The sequence below is a fragment of the Odocoileus virginianus genome, chromosome 9, assembly GCF_023699985.2.
Source record: "Odocoileus virginianus isolate 20LAN1187 ecotype Illinois chromosome 9, Ovbor_1.2, whole genome shotgun sequence".
NCBI classification, from domain to species: Eukaryota; Metazoa; Chordata; class Mammalia; order Artiodactyla; family Cervidae; genus Odocoileus; species Odocoileus virginianus.
This window is the reverse complement of record NC_069682.1, coordinates 19486913-19503372: the sequence shown is the minus strand read 5'-3', so window position 1 is coordinate 19503372 and position 16460 is coordinate 19486913. Positions and strand designations below refer to the sequence as shown.

General features: G+C 40.0%; 1 protein-coding gene across 3 annotated transcripts in view; it reads right to left on the bottom strand.

The window, feature by feature from the left end:
* Window positions 1-3936: 3936 nt before the first annotated feature.
* Window positions 3937-16460, bottom strand: part of PLXDC2 (plexin domain containing 2) — a 423511-nt gene continuing 410987 nt past the window's right edge. For all 3 annotated transcript variants that reach the window (XM_020911626.2, XM_020911627.2, XM_070472041.1), the window contains exon 14: window positions 3937-14804. In XM_020911626.2, the coding sequence (XP_020767285.2) occupies window positions 14688-14804 (117 nt within the window). In that variant the 3' untranslated portion in view covers window positions 3937-14687. The remainder of the gene's footprint in view (window positions 14805-16460) is intronic.

The following is a 16460-nucleotide window of genomic DNA, read 5'->3' as shown; positions in this document are numbered from 1 at the left end:
GATGATATGTCTCATTTTCCTATTGGGTCCTCATCCTGGAGGCAAGTCAGGAGGTCTTGATCGTCTGGGTTGTCCTGGGGTTTTTAGGAGATTGATAAAAGGACTTGCAGAAGAAGTTGCAGAGATGGGCAAACCTGGCCTGGTCTACCTGATTTCACACGACTGTCAGACTGTGCTCGGCTCTTGCTTTGGGAAAAAGGAATGCATAATTTGCTGTAAGGGGTGCTTACAGAGGAGGGGGAATTGCTCCCATGCCATGGGGCTGTTACCCTAGAATCATGCCCCAGCCCTCTTTCAAGTGGAAACTAACTGCCCTGATCTGAGTATCAGATTCAACTGCAAAAGGAGGTAGCTGCCAAATGAAAAATGAGAACTGGTTGGAAACAGTTGGGCCCAAGAAAGTGTAAGACCTGACCTCCAGTAGACCTTGAGACTCATTCTACACTCATTGTGTAGAACTGGAAGAACCCATTCTCTGTGTAAGTCTTATTTTCTCTCCATCATCTCGGCGGTCCTTATTCTCTTCCCGTTGTGAGATATTTCTTACTCCTGAAATGGAGTGTTCCTTCAATTCCTCATCCAAACCACACCCCTATCCTCGGATGTCACATTCACTCTTCCCTGTCTTCACTTAATTCTTTCTTTTTAACCTTGACTCTCCTATATATATTGCATCTCAGCCCCAGTCTGGTTGAGAAGCTGGTTTGCAAACTGAGTTCCTACTTCCCTATTTGTTGGCCACTGAATCAATCTTGGGATGTTCCTGTGTCAGCATCAGGTTCATTACTGAATGAGAGAATCCAAGCGGGAAAAAGAACCTCCCTGGTGGAGACGAAGTGTTTCACTTGGCCAGGACCTTGGCATGCATCCAGACAAGCAATTGATTAACATAGGATTTTATGAAAGGGACCGACCACATAGAGGCCAGATCTGAGAACTAAGAAGGAAGTGTAGTCATGGAACAGCAGCCAGACTAAAATAGTTATCTCCAGGTGATCTCCAGATTTCTCCCCTGTGAGTCATCCATTACTTCGCCTCCCGGGTCATCTTTCTGAAATGGTCTCGTTTCTATGGCTCCTCTGCTTCTTAACTTTCTAGTGTATCTACTCCTTTCAAGTCATACTCTGAAGGCCTGTCTGTGGATGTCATCAAGGGCTTTACTCTCCAGCCATCCTCTCCTTGTTTCTCCTCCTTGGCCAGTCCATTTGCTCCTAGACACCCCATCCTGAAGTACTGGAGCTGAAGCTCCTGTTCTTTGGCCACCTGATGTGAAGAACTGACTCACTGAAAAAGACCCCGATGCTGGGAAAGATTGAAGGCAGGAGGAGAAGGGGACAACAGAGGATGAGAAGGTTGGATGGCATCACTGACTCAATGGACATGAGTTTGAACACGCTCTGGGAGATGGTGAAGGTCAGGGAAGCCTGGGGTGCTGCAGTCTTGGGGTCACAAAGAGTTGGACACAACTGAGCAACTGAACAACAGCAACAAATATCACTTCTTCCATGAAAGCTCTCCTGATGGCTTCTATACAGAACTGACGCTCCCATCCTCTGCTACTTAACGGTATGACTGTGTTAATACTTCCATCCTGTGCCTGTCATCCTTGATCTGCTATTTGGTTAAATGTGTCTCCCCTCTATTACAGTACAGGCTAATTGAAAACAAGGATTTCATCTTCTTTGTTTGTGTAACCCTAGAGTCAAGCACCCTGCATAGCACGGGGTATGTATGTATATAAAGTTGCTCAGTGATGTCTGACTCTTTGCAACCTCATGGGCTGTAGCCCACCAGACTCCTCTGTCCATGGAATGCTCCAGGCCAGAATACTGGAGTGGGTTGTCATTCCCTTTTCCAGGGAATCTTCCCAATGCACGGATCAAACCTGAGTTTCCTACATTGCAGGTAGATTTGTTACCATCCAAGCCACCAGGGTTAGCAGAGGTTAGACATTCAATAAATTTTAGTTAAAACAAACTGAGGGGGGAACAAAATTCCTGACTGCATGTCAGAAAGCTCTGATTCTGAAAACAGTGGTTTGGAATAGAGGACCTGTGAGGAGAAGACTTGAATTTGTAGGAGACAGATCTACAGCTAATTTAAAAGTTTTATGATTGTCATTAACATCTTTTCTTTAATATTTCCACTGCATTATTAAAGAGATGGCACACATTAAATGATTTTTCAAAGCACTGGCCTTAATGTTTTTTACTGTTAGGGAAAGTTGCATGATTTACATTAATACATTTTCCCTTTTGGCATCAGGAAGCAATTTACACTATTTAAAATGGTAGTTCTGAATTTACTATGTGATTTCAAAGTTTAATCAACACAGCCCGAAAGATCCATACAGAGGTAAGATTTAAAAAGAAAATCACTATCGAGTTGCACAGAGTAATTGTTCAACCAGCGCCACTGACTGGAATTTTAGCTTCTGGCACTTGCTTCCTGGCCCAAGTTCAGGCTTGGGCATACTTGGTGTTGATATGAGAATAGCCTGAGAGTGATAGATCAAACAAAGAGAAAGGATATTTGGAACTCAAACCATCTCACTTCAGACATTCTACTTTAATTAGCTAACAAAGGGGTAAGATCATTTCCAGTTAGGGAAAAGGGGATGGAATCAGGGAGAACCTTCAGTAATTTCTTTGGAAGGTCATGGAGGTTTGTGAACCAGACTAGCGTCAGAGGCAGGAGCTGAACTGCCGCCCCATGATTTATAGTTTGAGGGTATTTTTATTTCATATTGGCAGCTCAGATCCTCCCACCTATCTGGTCCAGGAGGACTCAACCAAGTCTCCACCCAGACATCCCAGGTCCTCCATTTTCTACAGCTGACTCTAGTTGGTATCAGTCCTACACTAGGGCTTGTTTAGAAACAAAAATGTGGTCCAAAAGGACCACATATGCACTCCAGTGTTCATTGCAGCACTATTCACAATAGCTAAGACATGGAAACAACCTAGATATCCATCGACAGAGGAATGGATAAAGAAGGGGTGGTACATATATACAATGGAATATTACTCAGCCATTAAAAAAAAAGAATGAAGTGAAGCCATTTGCAGCAGTATGGATGGACCCAGAGCTTGTCATACTGAGTGAAGTCAGATAAAGAAGGAGAAATGTTGTATGACATTTTTATATGTGGAATCTAAAAAGAAATGATACAAATGAACTTATGCACAAAACAGAAATAGACTCACAGACTTGGAAAATGAACTTATGGCTTCTGGGGGGGAAGGATGGGGGAAAGTGATAGTCGGGGAGTGGGGACTCCACATGTACACACTGCTATATCTAAAATGGATAACCAATAAGCACCTACTGCATAGCACAGGGAACTCTACTCAGTGCTGAGTTCAGTGGCAGCCTGGATAGGAGGGCAGCTTGGGGGAGAATGGATGCATGTATATGTATACTGAGTCCCTTTGCTGTTCCACTGGAAATTATCACAACATTGTTAACAGGGCTATACTCCAATACAAAACGTTAAAAAAAAAAAGAAAGAAACAAGAGGACTTTCTATCCTTTCACTAGCCTACAGCTCTGGACACTGCACTCAGATTTTCTTCCACAATAGGGAAAATGTTTCAAAGGCTAATAGTGGAAAGGAACAAAGATACCTTGAAAGACAAGGGTAAACACATTTAAGAAATTAAAACAGGGCTTCCCTGGTGGCTCCATGGTAAATAATCTGCCTGCCAATGCACGATACACAGGTTCGATCGCTGGTGTGGGAAGATGCTATATGCCACGGAGCAACAAAGCCCGTGAGCTGCAACTATTGAACTGTGCTCTAGAGCCTGTGCCCAGCAACAGAAGCCACTGCATAAGCCTGTGCCCCGCAACTAAAGAGTAACCCCCACTCTGTGCAACTAGAGAAAAGCCTCACAGCAACGAAGAACCAGCGCAGTCAATAAATAAATAAAACTATTTTAAGAAATTAAAACAAAATGATCATTTATTGTTTTTAATATGTAGTCAAATATGACAGCAGTATTACACAAATTGCTCCCTTCTCCCCCTTCTAAAAATTCCCAAATATGTTGACTCCAACTGAAAGTGAAAGATAAAAAAAAAAAGATTTAATTCTGAAAATAGCAATTGACAGAGAGAAGACATATGGCATTTGGTCACAACCAGCTTCCAGACCTTAAAAGAGGAATTGTGTCACCACGGCAGTTGATACACTGCGCTTTCTTACAAAATGATTACTAGGAAAAACAAACAAACCAGATTTTCCACATACTGTAAGGAAAAGAAATGCAAAAAAATTGGTTTAAGAAGCTGTGTGCAGAAAACGTCAATGAATTATTGCAATCGTAATGATCCCCAGGTAAGAGATAGATGGCAAATGAATAGACTGTAAGGAAATACATTCAAACTTAGCTAATTAATCTTACAGTGAAAATAACCAAGAAGACTGCAGAAGTATGTAGCATCCAAATTACTGAATTTAAACAGGGGATTCCAGTAAGGTCTTCTGCTATCATATACCATCAGTGCAAATTCAGATACAATCATTTTTACATTTGCAGGTTCAGGTATGTCAAGCACGAGGTCATCGAGGAAGTATTTGAATATGATTTTACTACGAAAAAATGCGATCTCCAGCGTCTCATTCACATGGCAAAAGAAGTAGGAATGATGCCTGGAGGATTGGAATAAATTCAAAATGCTCAGTTTTCCAAGGATTAAACGAAGTTTTGGAAAAACCTCAGCAATATTAACCTTCACCTGACAGATATGTTCTTGATTTGAAGTCCAGGGCTGTGGAAAAGAGAAACAAACTCAAAAAGTGTGACAGGCTTACCCATTGCCTTTCCTTTTGTTGGGTGGTGGTGCTTAATCACTAAACTGTGTCCAACGCTTGGCGACCCCATAGACTATAGCCCGCCAGGCTCCTCTGTCCATGGGGTTTCCCAGGCAAGAATACTGGAGTGGGTTGCCATTTCCTCCTCCAGGGGATCTTCCCAATTCAGGGATTGAATCTGTGTCTCCTGCATTGCCAGGTGGATTCTCTACCACTGAGCCACCAGGGGAGCCCTGTGTGTAGGGTCAGATTTCCCCTCAGGGCTCTCTTTCAGCAGCCCCATAGTGAGCTTTGTGATCCTGACAAAGGCTATAATTATACCCACTTTGAAAGGCATTTACAAATATTCTGTGTGCAACTGGCATGAAACACAGACAGCCCTCCCCTCCCCAGGTGCCCAGTTTCTCCTCCTCTCACCCTTCAACGTTTCAGATGACTACAAGCAGAATTACCAGAAACAGTAGTAAATTCCTGGCATTGGAAATTACCATGATCCCAGCTGGCATGCAAAAAAAAAAAAAAAAAAAAGCCTGTTTCTTTTTTCCCCTGAAAATAATGTTCTTCCCAGGCACTGTTCAAAGCCTCAAACGAGGCAAATGAGAGATTTGTTTTGACCAACCAATGAAGACTTCCTGCATCTCAGCTAAGGCCCCGAGATTTAGTTCCAGTAAACACGTTTGTGTCTCAAGAAATTGACTTCATTTCCCTAAAATGATCTTCACATTTTTTAGCAGAGGAAGCTCTGATCTCACTTGATGGTGTTTTCAGGGTAGTCACTTACAGAGTAGCCAAAGAAGACACTTTGAGTTTCTATTTCCTGCTGAAAATACGACGCTGAGTATATTTTTGTTCAAACTAGTTTTACAATGGTTGCTTAGGCATGACCACAATGTCTAGACATGAGTATGGAGTCTGGGTCCCTAGATGGTCAAACTTCACAGAGATCTGGGTCTGTAGAATATCGTACCCTTTCCTCAGGAAACGTATTTTTATTGTATTTTATTACCTATGTGTGGTTGGATGTCACATGGTCTCTGGTATAAGGGAATCAAAGTACACGGTTATGCCTTGTAAGTCAGAGGATAATAAGTGAAAAGTGTCTTTTTGGTCATTAGTTGCTCAAGTAATCCAATTCCCTTGGGAAAAAGCCTTATGAATTTAGCATTGGTGCCGTAGAAGAGGTACAGATGGGTAATGGGTAAGTTTGAGCTAAAATGGGGCCACCCCTGCCTTCTGGATGTCATGTGTTTCTTGGCATAACTGGTGGGATCTGTGACCCAGTGTCTCAAAGTCTGGATGACTTAAATTTGAGCTGATCTTTATTGAATATGTATTTGCACATTGCTCTAAAGAAGTTGAAAATTACGCTCGAAAGCATATTTTGATCTTTATTTTTCCATGAATCATCCCCCATCCACCCATTTCAATACTTCTTCTCATACAGCAAATGTCTAAAATTAGTCTCATGCTATTTATCTATTTGATAGGCACAAAAGGTTTATGGTTGCATGATAAGTAAGTGATATTTTGGTCATGAATATATATATATTTTATATATATATATATTTGTAATGCTAGGGATGAGAGAGGCCACTTTTATAAAAAAAGAGAAAACAACACTCCAGTGGTATTGACAGAAGTCACTGAGGTTTTTCAACTGAAATAAAAATCAATATATTACTATCTTCCAAGTTAAAACTTTTTACCTTACCCCATTAGGAGAGGCTTTTTTAAAAAAGTAATTTTCAAATGTTAATAAATCTTAGAAATTAGAAAAAGATGAGCAAAAGCATATGTTTTGCATTAGTTAATCTTTTATCCTGGATTTAAAGTAACATAGACTCTTTCAGTGTGGAGAGTGATCTGGAAATTAATAAGAATTAACACTGAGAAGCCAATGATGATGTGTTCTATAAATTTGTTATGGAGAATTGATTCAAGAATTTAGGTAATTTTACTTGAGCAATTATCATCCTACTGCTTTGCAATAATCATTGTGAGAGCAGTGGGCACTGGATGATTTAAAATACATGTCAGGCAATAATTAGGCACATGCATTGAAATTTAAGTTGAAATTGGAAAATCTTAGTCAAAACCTTAAGTATCACCATAGCATCTGATATGACAGTGGTAGAGAAGGAACTCATACACACACTTGAGGATCTCCTAGGTTGGAGTTTTCTGATTTCTGTGATGGTGTGGGCTGGGAAAGGTCTCTCTGGATGTTCTTGTCAATACTCTATAGCCTTGGATATTATAATCAAAGCTTTCAATTGTGTGTATATTAGCAACTTGTAGTAAACAATGAAGAATGCTTCCAAAGTCTGGGTTGGTCTTTTAGCAAAGGAGGAGAGGAAGACCTGATGTTCCAGTTGGAGGTTTGTTGTTATTTGTAAGATATTCTTAAGGGGTTGTCTCATAACGTCACTGACTTTTCCAATTGGTGCAGCACAGACACAAGTACAAACACAGGGCTGTTTATAGGAAATCACTGATCCTACAGGAAAACTGACATAAGGCACATTGAATCAGCAGCAACTTTGGCTTGATAGGTTTAGATAATACAACTCAGACATCTCCAACTTGCAATTACTTGGGACAGTCCAATATTTTTCCCCCAAAGAGGGATGATAAAAAGAAATCAATATCAGAAATAGAAAACTTAAGAAAAAAATAGTTCATGTAGATATACTTAAAATTAGATGTACCAAACATCAACTTTTATGCATATTTTGAAAGCAAAGATGATGGAGCAGGATTTGCAGACGTGTGAAATACCCAGAAGAAAACTCTTTGAAGTCTCTGAGATACTGAAGCTGTGTGACACCAACTTCCTGACTGAGGCAAAAACCCCCGCGGCAGCTATTTCAGGGCAAAGCAAAACCAGCAAACAGCCTTATCTCTTGCTATGAGAAAGTAAATCCCCAAGTTCCAGAGATAAACAATCTTCAGATCTCTCAATAAATTTGTAAAACTAGGAGAGGATGAAATAGAAAAAGATGATGTTCGGTTGTGATTAAAATAGTGACTTTTACAGCCCCTTCTCATGCAAAGAGTTTACGATGCCAAGTCTTATTAAAAAACCTATTTATAATGAAGATTAAGTGCCAAGAGAAAGAGAAACATTTCTTTTTTTCTCCTGATATATTTTGTTCACTAGAGAATTCAGTAGTTTGCCCAATCTCATCCCAGGGGATATTTGGCAATGTCTGGAAACATCTTTCATTGTCATAGTTGGGATATGTGTGTGTGTGCGTGTGTGTGTGTGTGTGTGTGTGTGTGTGTGTGTGTGTGTGTGTGAGCTACCAGTCAATGGGAACTTGGTAAGCTGGCAAACACTCTGCAATGCAAGGGACCACTCCACCACCCCATCCCCATCTGTGAATTATGGGACCCCAACTGTCAATTAGTGCTGAGGCTGAGAAAACCTGAGACAATCTAATGAATGACAATCAACCACACATAGCTAAAGTGCAATGCTTCATTGATCTACGGATACATCTGGAAGACCTTGAAAAGATGGCATTGATAAAACCCAAAGCCACAGTAGAAATATGAGAATAAGATAGTGAACTATTATTATATCTAATCAGGAAGAATTCAAATGACCTAAAAAGTCCTTCTGAGTCTGGGACAACTTTGAATGAGTAATTTTTCTTCTCATCAGTGAAATTAACACATCATTTGAAATTGAGCAAATAGCAGAGATGGGCAATGATGTATCATATTTCAGAAACATTCCTCAGACAAGTACTTGAGAGTTCCCTATCTTAGTAGAATAGAAATTAGAACTGGAAATTGGATAGAGTAGTAGGGAGCCAATCAACTTGCAAAGTTGTGTTTGAAGATTTTACCCTATTACAATTATCAGTGGACATGCCTGATCTCTTATTGTTTGTATCTATCACTGTATATTACAAGACCTAGCACAGGAACTTGGTTCCAGTAGGTGCTCAGTAACTATTTAAGTGAATTGGGTGGTTGAATGAATGAACAAATGAAGAAATGAATCAAAGTGCCCTGTAAAATGTAAAGTGCTTTACAAACACAAGGAAATAGGAGTACATTGTATGTAATGCCACTGACCTCATAACATTTGCTCCAAAGAGCTTCTTAGGCTCCACTGGTTTAAAAGCAAATAAAAATTGTGATAATTCAGTAAGAAAATCTGCTATGAAGATGACTAGTTTTCAGGTACATCTGGGAAGAAATGAAGCAAAGGCAGACACAAGATAGTATTGCTAACTTAGATGGCCATAGGTAGGGGCATGTAAAACCAAATAAAGACCTTGCAATAACCAGAACTGGAACTACTGGTACCATTCTTAGGACAACCATTTGATGGCAGAAGGTTGGTCCAAAGTTCTCTATTCTAGGACAGAGCAGAGAGTCAGGAGAGCAAATAAAACTTGCTTTCAGGCAGACCCTGCCTTCTAAGGGCTTTCCTAGTGGCTCAGAAAGGTAAGAATCTGCCTGCAATGCCGGAGACCTGGGTTCAATCCCTGGGTCAGGAAAGATCCCCTGGAGAAGGGAATGGCAACCCACTTCAGTATTCTTGAAGCTGCGTGGTTGGCTTTAAATACTGATGGAAGGGTGTAGGCAAAGAGAATTGGAACAAAAATGACCAGTCAGGAGTTTTAAGTTCAAGGCCCACTTCTGATGCTGGGCAAATGACTTTATCTCTCTGGGCCTCAATTTTCTGATCTGTAAATGAAGAGGTTGGATTAGATGACCTTCCATGATTCTGGCATATAGATGATGATGCCAAAAACTGGAGGCTGGGAAAGTAAAAGCAAGAGCAATCTCCGGGAATTAATAAAACACATCTTAATAAAATAGCTAAAAAATGCCTAAAGAAATACAAAGCGAAATAACAATTTACAGGAGGAAAAAGCCTTAATTGCAGCATCTATTTTTCAGTTACTCTTACTTAAATATTAATTTATCATGGAAGTGTCTTGAATTAAGCCATGAGTTCCAGCAAAACTTTTTCTTATTGCCCTGAGCAACAGACACTAGGGCATTGCTAAACTTATACTACCTCAGAATGAGGAAATAACATAAGACTTTTTCTTTTTGCCAAAACTAAGAAATCACACTAATCTGAGAATATGTATTACCTGAATATGACAAAATTTAATTTTATTCTTTTCATGTAGTTTGCATTTGCAAATTTTTACTTTTAAAACTATGTTCCACCTGCTGTAATATTTTAGCGTGGCAGGCCCTTACATTTGTGTTACAGGGAGAAAATACGTATTTGAAATTATTTGTTTGAGGTACTCTCTTCTAAAGAGAAGCCTGCTGGTCAGCTCCTGGGTTCTCTTTGTTGTGAAAAGTTAAGTGGGAAATCAGAAAAAACTGGAGAGGCTCAGGGACACTACACAATAAAGAACTGAGCCAGATGAAGAATGCACCCAAGGACTTTGAGAGAAGGGATGGTCGAGACTGATGTCAGGCAGGGGGAACATAAGAGAAAATATTATTATGGGGAAAAAGGAATTGAAGCAATTCTTGAGTCTATGTTCCTTTGGCATTTCCTCAAGAACTGTACTGATTTGACTGTCTTTGAATGCTTTTAGGATGCATGGCCTTTTTTCCCTCGGAATACAAGTTCGTGCTGGTGCTGGGCCAAGAGATGTGTTTTATATGGGCTGTACATGAGTGCTTAGCTGTCCAGGTGTCAACTTTGCAATCTGGTGGATTGTAGACCACCAGGCTTCTCTGTCCTAGGGATTTTCAAGGCAAGAATACTGGAGTGTGTTGCCATTTCCTCCTCCACTGGATCTTCCAGACCCAGGGATCAAACCTAGGTCTTCTGCATTGTAGGTGGATTCTTTACTGTCTGGGCCACTTGGGAAGCCCCTTCTATGGGTTCAGTTGACATAAGGTTTTAAAAGTCTGTATGTTTAGTCAATCTACATAATAATAACCTTGCAAGGAAGACAGGATAGAAATATTTTTATTTTCCAAACTTGCAAATGGAGACTTGTGGTAAAAGTGATATTCCTGAGGACATAGTGGAAACTCAAAACTGTGTCAGCTGGGATTCTTTTCATTATTTTAAGCTGCCTCTCTGAGAGCAAAAACAGGCCCAGAAACTATCAAATCTATTTTTTCTCCTCCTCCTTTTCTTCAGGAAGAAAGGGAAAGTGTCAGTTGCTCAGTCTTGTCCGACTCTTTGTGACCCAATGGACTGTAGCCCGCCAGGCTCTTCTGTCCATGGGATTCTCCAGGCAAGAATACTGGAGTGGGCAGCCATTCCCTTCTCCAGGGGATCTTCCCAACCCAGGGATCGAACCTGGGTCTCCTGCATTGCAGGCAGATTCTTTACTGTTTGAGCCACTGAAAAGGAAAGACTTCTACAGCAAAGTTAACAGATTTTTCTGCAAAGACAGGAGTGTTCTGTGCTGTCCAGTATAGAAGCCACAAGCCCCATGTGACTTTTGGGGGCTTGAAATATGGCTAGAGTGACTGAAGAACTGAATTTTTACTTAATTTTACTTAATTTAAATCATTCAATTTGGTTAGTGGATATATTGGACAGCACATCCTACAAGCTTCCTGTGAGACTGCCCCATTTGTATGTTCTCAGTTGCTAAGTTGTGTCTGAATCTTTGGGACCCCACAAACTGTAGCCCACCAGGCCCCTCTGTCCATGGAGCTTCTGAGGCAAGCATACTGGAGTGGGTTGCCACTTCCTTCTTCAGGGAGTCTTTTTGACCCAAGGATTGAACCCTGTTTCTTGCATTGGCAGGTGGGTTCTTTACCACTGAGCTAGACATCCCAAATTAAAATAATAATTGGAGGTAAATTGCACTTTAACTTTCTATTGTTAGTATATGTTGAAGTTCAAACCTTTCATAAACAAATCAACACTGTGGTCAGTTTCACCTCATTGGCTTGAGATATCTTTCTTGACTTTTAATACCTTTGAAAAGTGAAAGTGTGTCCAACTCTGCGACCCCATGGACCCCTGCCAGGCTTCTCTGTCCATGGGATTCTCCAGGCAAGAATTCTGGAGTGGGTAGTCACTCTACTCCCAACCCAGGGATCGAACCTGGGTCTCCTGCACCACAGGCAGATTCTTTATGGTCTGAGCCATCTGGGAATCCTTTACCCATTCCCTAAATGTTTTTACAAATAATTAAGATGAAGTAACTAACTTCCTCTGTAGCACCATTTATTTGATTTCTCTAGAACTTTGTATATGTTCCTTTGCTATTATTTTCCTTTTACTAAGTTCATAGTATATGAAATAACATGCAGATGCATCCTTTCTAATACATAATATATGAAAAGTCCAAAGCACCAGAGTCCATTCTGAATTTCCAGAAACTCTGTGAATGTCTTCTCTTCCTTTGCAGTAAATGGGCACCAAGAAGAAACCAGAGGTACAGAGTAGAATGAAAGTTTCATGTAAAAAAGAAAAAAAGGATTCAGTCAGCCTTTTCCCTTAGCTCTAAAAGATTCATCAACAACAGAAACGTCTCACCACCTTTAACTCCTGATTTGGCTGGGAAGTTTTCCCATACTTCAGCAGCCTTTCCACTTTCACTTACTGGATGCTCTAGTACACAAGACAATTCAGAGAATTTTAGGTTATTTTACAAAATTGGAATTTAAAAAAAAATCAAAAGTGGAAGATGAACTTTGAAAGGGATAGAAATTACACAACTACTTCAAAGAATTGAGAAAGGTGTTGGATATATATATATATATGCAGGATTTATATAACTGTCAATCAGCTGTATTGGAAGCCACACCTAACACAAAAGCAAGTGAAAGAAGCATCAACTTATCCTAGAAGGAATCGTCCATGTGTTCCTTATGCCTTTGTAGAATGCCGGTTGCATCAGTTATATTGGAGAGTCATTTAGTAATTGCTAACCGACCAAACCTACTCCACAAGAAATAAGTTGGTTTATTTCATATCAATTGAACGTAGCTGTAGCAGAAAGCTATAGCAGTCATCACACCCTTCAATCACCTTGCTTGTCAATTTTTTTTTTTTTTTTGCAATTATTGTCTAAGCAGGTTAGGAAAAAAAAATTAACACCCTCATCAGGTACTTTAAAATGTAAAGCAAAATATACTAGATGGAAAATGGCACGAGTTTACATCAGACAGTTGTGAGGATAATATGTGATACTCTGTTAGTAGACTGATGTCATTTGGTGTAGACACTGTGTACAGATGCTGAGTTGGTAGTAAAGTGCCGCTTACGAGACAGCTCTGCTTCTTGATACCTGAATCTGCAAATGTTGGACATGGGTACTCTATGAGAACCAACAGCTTCTTGGCACAAGATGTAAGTTTCATGGGTCGAGATGTTGATGAAATTGTACACACAGGACCTGAATTCAAACTTTAGGAGCTCAGTATATATATTAACCACTTTCCTCCTCTGGGGGTGGGGGGGTGCCTTTCCTGTCTTCACTCACAGGGATGGTTCAAAATCTGGACTGTGATTATGGGGCAAACAACAGATCCATCTAAGGAGCTTTTTGCATCTGCTTTATTTTGCCAGGGAGGGAAGGGGTTGATATGAACGGGAGAGCGGCTCCAACAGGCAGGAAAAACAATCGGCGCTGCAACCAGTTGAACCACTTCCACTAAGTGACATAAAAATATTCTAATATTAAGGATTATTTTACAACTCTATGGAAGTATGCAGTAATGCATCTCGCATTTGTTTTGTCTCGATGACAAAATGCACTCTGAGTCACAAGAGCCTGCCTTGTGTTAGTTATAAACAAAAATATATTTATATATATATATTTATGTAACTACTATGTGCTTTAAAGAAAATTATTGTATGATGCAGCAGGGTTCTTTCACTCTTTTTCTCGCCAGGGATATGCTGACTTGAAAGACTTCTTAGATAGGAATCGACAATGAAATGGGCCTTTCAGACTGAAACGGCAAAAAGTTAAAAAAAAAAAAAACCACCAAAAAACTCATATGCTTAGAATCCCTTAACATTTTTGCTTCAAAAACGATTAAGGAACTCTTGGTACTGTTTCCTTCTGTTTCCTTCAGCCAAGAACAACTGTGGCTTCACAGGACTTCACAGTTGGGAGGTGGAGGCGATGCTTCTGGAAACTAATCAGATGTTTTATTCTGAGGTGGGGGGGAACCAGAAGCCTCGTTTGTCCCTCCCTCTGTCCTCACGCTTAGCTAAAAGGCTATGATTCTGTCACTGCTGACACAGAAGGTGTCCAGGAAGAGGGAGGCAAAGTCGGAACTGGAAAGATAAAGATTCATCCTGTAAAGAACCAATTGGTTGGAACAGGTGGGTCTAGACCAGCAAAACAAAATCCTTCAGCCACATGTCTCGTGGAAAGACATAAAATCTCTTCTGTATTTGTTTGGGCCCCTGCATCACCTACTTCTCTCAGCAAACTGGAAATATTTCTCACTGTTCTTTCGAGTGAATGGGTTCAGGCTTTGGAACACAGTTATCAGAGAAGAATATTTGAACCAAAGGTATAGATCCCTTGTGAACTAAAGCTTTATTAATATTTTTTTTTCTCGATCCCTTTGCAACCCTGCACCTTAAGCCAACAGCACTGTAATCTTGTCATATTTCTGGTAAGTCCACAGGAGATGTGCTGAGTGAACTATAGAGGCCATTCCACTAGGGAATATCATGTTCAGTGGTAACTGGTATCCTCTGTAAGTTTAAAAAAATTTTTTTAACCCTTCCTGGGCTGGGCTTGTCCAGAAATCTCATCTCCTTCTGGCTAGAGCAGCTTAGGGCTCCTGTGTGTGTGTGTGTGTGTGTGTGTGTGTGTGTCTTATAGGTATAGGCAAATTTTTAGTCTTAACACCTGTAAGCCAGCACTGGTGCTGTTCTGTCCTAGAAATTTTAGCACTGCTCTGATACGATAAAACCTTCTTTCTCTCCAACTGGTTCAACTTCAGCATAGGCAGGATGGCCAGAACCTCTTCGGAACTTCATTGCCGGCCATCTGCTTGGGCGTCTCTGAAACAGAAAAATGCAAAAGGAGTGAACAGTGTGGTGACAGTCACATCATAAGAAAAATATATTTGCCAACTATTCAGATGAACTTCTAAATTAAATGTACCTACTTATTAAATGATCTCATTTCCACCACAGCTGAAACTATACATGCCCAAAGCCTCTCTTTGGGCATGCCTTGCCTCTCTTAATGGTACTACCAGCGTCTCCCAGATGACAGTCCCTTGGCCAAAGCTACCCCCCAAAGGATTGAGAGTTTCTCAAAGACATGGTTTATGCTTTATGCATATTTATGTCTAAAAGACTCCATTAAGTGTCCAAATATAACTAAGCAAAAATGAACGGTCATGAAAAACAAATTTTCTTAATATATAACCATGGACACCTTCTCTTCTTTAGAAGTCAATAATTATACCACTTCATTTCACTTATTAATTCACTCAAAAAACCTAAGACCATAAAACTCTGCACAGTTATTAGAAGTGTGCTTCAAATTTGGTGCTTAGACTTCCGAGCAAAAAGCAAACTAAAAGATCAATCACCTTAATATCTTAAGAATTAATTTATTAAACTAAGACATCCCATAGATGACTTTTTGTGTTTGAAAATGAACAGATATCATGCCCTGAAAACTGAATCCAATGTCAGAGGTTGTGAATAATCTCAAACCTATGTAAATAACTGCACATATAGACAATGGTCTTAAAATACAGGTTACTTATATTCACACTTCTCCCTAACCTTATGTTCATCAAACAAACCTTTTGTGATTTACAAACAGAAGTGATGGAACGAATTATTAAGTTACAGCAGCAGAAGACACTAAAAGGCATTTCTCAGCCACAGTGGCACCAGAAACTACTATTCCATTTATCAGAGTACCTGTAATTTTGGAGTAAATAAACCAATGAATATTAAAGGAAGTTTATTTCTACCTAAGAATTTTAATGTGAAAAATGTTAAATATCAGTGTAGGTATATTGGCATTTGGCAGCTTTCTAGATTGGCCAATTACATTCCACTGTCATGATTAATGGCTGTAAAAGAGTTTTCCCATCAGGTAGGAATGAGTATTAGCTCTACCTTCTGGAAAAATACTAATCATGGTAATTGCATTCTGCCTGTTAATAATATTAGTACTGTCTCTATAACATTATGTGGTCAGAATGCTTTATATTTATTAGCTGGTTAAGTCCCATTATGTAAGTGAAACTGAATTATCTTTATTTTCCTAAAAAAGAAGGTAAAACTGAGAGGGCTAAATAGCAATCTAGTGTCTTTGTTGGAACTAAAAATCATCATCAATGGAAATATACTAAATGTTTCTAGAGAGATGGGCACTGTAATTTGTGGTCACTCCTGTTGTGGGAAAATGCCAATATGCGCATTCGTTCTTAAAAAAAAAAAAATCCCTGGCTGCACCAGATCTTAGATCCCCAGAACGTGGGATCTTAGTTTCCCAACAAGAGATCAAACCCAAGCCCGCTGCATTGGAGGTGCAGAGTCTTAACCACTGACCACCAGGGAAGTCCTCAGTATGCTCACTCTTTATAACCCCACTCTGGTTTCAGTTACTTCACGTCTGGGCTTCTCAGGGCACAGCTGCCCTTGTGTTTCTTGGAGTCAAGCAGCACCACTGTCTGTTCTGAAGCTCTACCT